At 19.2% G+C, this 2,987-nt stretch overlaps 1 protein-coding gene across 1 annotated transcript; it reads right to left on the bottom strand.

The window, feature by feature from the left end:
• Window positions 1-1,410: 1,410 nt before the first annotated feature.
• Window positions 1,411-2,364, bottom strand: PmUG01_08061600 (Plasmodium exported protein, unknown function; the record flags this gene model as incomplete). Its single annotated transcript, XM_029004771.1, has 2 exons — window positions 1,411-2,154; window positions 2,278-2,364. The coding sequence occupies 2 exons, from the start codon at window positions 2,362-2,364 to the stop codon at window positions 1,411-1,413; spliced, it is 831 nt and encodes a 276-aa protein (XP_028861427.1).
• Window positions 2,365-2,987: the final 623 nt, after the last annotated feature.

The following is a 2,987-nucleotide window of genomic DNA, read 5'->3' as shown; positions in this document are numbered from 1 at the left end:
TAACTAGTAAAACCTTTTTTCTTTTGTAAAATATAACACATTTTTTAGTGTTCACATGTATAGGTGTATATGGTTATGGTTTAAAATATATTTAGAATGTTCAATTTATAACATATATTCAATCTATGACAAAATATATATACTTATAATGTTAATAAAATCTTATTTTTTGTTTTTGTGTCATAGTTTTAAAAAAATTTAAACCTTTATTAAATTTAATTTTTTTCATTATTTAGAAATGGAATTTTTTTAAATTAATCCCATTAATTCTTTCACTTTTTATCTACATTAATATATTTGATGTAATAATAATACATTAGAAAAAAAAAAAAAAAAAAAACACAGTAAAATAATTATATGAATTTTTCATATAATTACTTTAATATAAAAATATATCAGTTAATATAAATTTACCTACTAATATAGCATACAGGTTTTTATGTGTAAATTAAAAATAAGGAAGTGTAACAATATGATTTGCAATATTGTATTATTTAGTAAAGTTTGTAATTAAAATGTCAGATATAATATATTATTTTTTGTTTGTTTATTCACAAGCATGTTTTGTCAGAACAATAATTTTGCAGATACAGATTAAACATTGAATACAAATAAATAAAAAATTTTTTTTTTAATATTAAATATGGCAAAAAAATGGTTCTTTCTTTAAATTCTCTTATATATGTGCTATAAATCAGGTAGTGTCAATTATACAATTATTATGTTCGAAAAATACTACTTTAAAAATCCTAAATTTTACTTTATTTTTTTTTTTTTCTAAAGAAACATATTGTTTTTTGATCGAATAAATTAAGAAAATAAGAACAAATACAAATATATGAAATTTAAAATGCTATTTTAAAATTAAAAAAAAATATATATATCAATACCATAATATAATCACTTAGCTTCGTTATATAAAAAATCAGTAACATTAATTGTTATTTTAAAAAAAATAATTCCTTTTCTTAAAAATTTAAAAAAATAATAATTTTACACTGGGGGATGATAAACAATCATAAAGCAGTAGTATTTATAATTAAAACCTAGATTAACTAATGAATTCAAAATATAATATTATCTATTCTGTTATATATTGATTTTAACTTACAAATATATATTTTTTGTTGAAATTCGCATATAAACAGAAATATATATATATATATATATTAAGCCACAATAATTAATTCGAATGAAGAATATATTAAATTGCAAATTAAAAAATTTTCAAAAATTCAAATTCACAAAAAAAATAAAAATATATTATTTTATGTTTACATATAAATATGACTACGTATATGTAATTTCACATATAAAATATAAGAAATTATAACTATGTTTAATATTTCACTAAACATATTATATGTAGTACATAACTTTAAATTTTCATTATCGAAATAAACATATATATTACCATTCATGAAACGCTTCCAAGAACTTAACTTTTTTATGTTTTATAAATTTTTTATGAAAATAAAAAATTCCTAGTATAAGTATAATACTCAATATTAAAATAGGTACACAGTATATTAGAATACTTCGGGCTTTGTATGCTACAGAAGGATTTTCAGAAAAATAAGATAGCCACGATGTTCCCGAGGCACCTGCACCTTCAGGTGTGGGAGTCGAAAAACCAGATGATGTACCATTTTCTAATAAACTAACTAATTGCAACAATAAATCTCCAATGGATAAATCTACTATAGGTATCACAGATATCAACAAGAACAATAATAAAAGTAAACAGAGTCGCAATCCGTAATTTTTACGCTTTAATTTTTTGTAATCCTTATCATTAATTAACAACATTTTTTTAAAAAAAGCTTTATCATTAAGTCCATTCATAATTTTTTTTTCATAATGGGTATATGATCTATGCAACATGGTATATTTATTTTTCATAAGTTTTTTAATCAATTTTTCCTTATATAATAAGCTTCTATCTAATTTTTCTTTTTTTTCTTTCTGAAATTTTTCATTATCTACTGTAAATATTTCTTCATTCCTCCTTTTTTTATAATATGGTATATTTAATTCTAAATCTCCAATATTTGCAAAAATACTCTTTTCACATTTTCCTAATAATCGATCAATTCGTTTATATAGTTTTTTATCAGAGCCATGCTTTTCATCCAAAATTTTGTTAAAACTGCTCTAAAAAAAAAAATGTGAATATTTCATATATAAGTGGATAAATATTCCCATTCCAAAAAAATAATAAAAATAAACAATGTAAATATGAATAAAACAAATTCCCTTAAAAAACGTCTATGGTACCATGTTACTGTAAAAATGACACGTCCAAATTAAAATGATAAACATAAAAATTTTGATAAAACATGCGAACTCAATACTTTGTTTCATGATATAGACTCTAATATTGTAATATATAAAATAAAGAAAAAATGAACATCACTTTAGGCACTTCTAACAATAAAAAAATACCTCTTTTATTTTTATTAATATTTTTTCTTAAAAAATTAAAATTTATAGAAAATTTTACTAATTAAAAAAAAAAATACTTAAAAAAAGATTCTTTAAAACTACATTATTGATATTATTTATAAAAAATTAACGATAAGTAAAATTACAGGATTTCAATTCGTTCATATATATTCACAACATATACTTTAATTACATAATAGAGTGATTAAACAATTTTTTTCTCATTATTTTTAATTATTAAAAAATATTAAATTTATATAGAATGTACAATGTATAAAATATAGGTATATGCTATTGTTCTAGGTGTTTCTTGAATAATTACTATTTTTAAGTTTCCCTAGGAATTATTATAATTTTATAAATATAATATTTCGGTAAATGTAGTTATTATTGATAAAAAAATTAGTATTTATAACAATAAAACAAAAGTGTTAAAAAATTAAAAATATATATTTTTTGCGAATATATCCTTGTTTTACTAATCATAACACATGCTTTTTTTTTTGGTATAATACATGTTAAAAATATCAAATTAATTATAT

Source organism: Plasmodium malariae, assembly GCF_900090045.1.
Source record: "Plasmodium malariae genome assembly, chromosome: 8".
Classification (NCBI taxonomy): Eukaryota; Apicomplexa; class Aconoidasida; order Haemosporida; family Plasmodiidae; genus Plasmodium; species Plasmodium malariae.
This window is presented reverse-complemented; position numbering and strand designations above follow the sequence as displayed.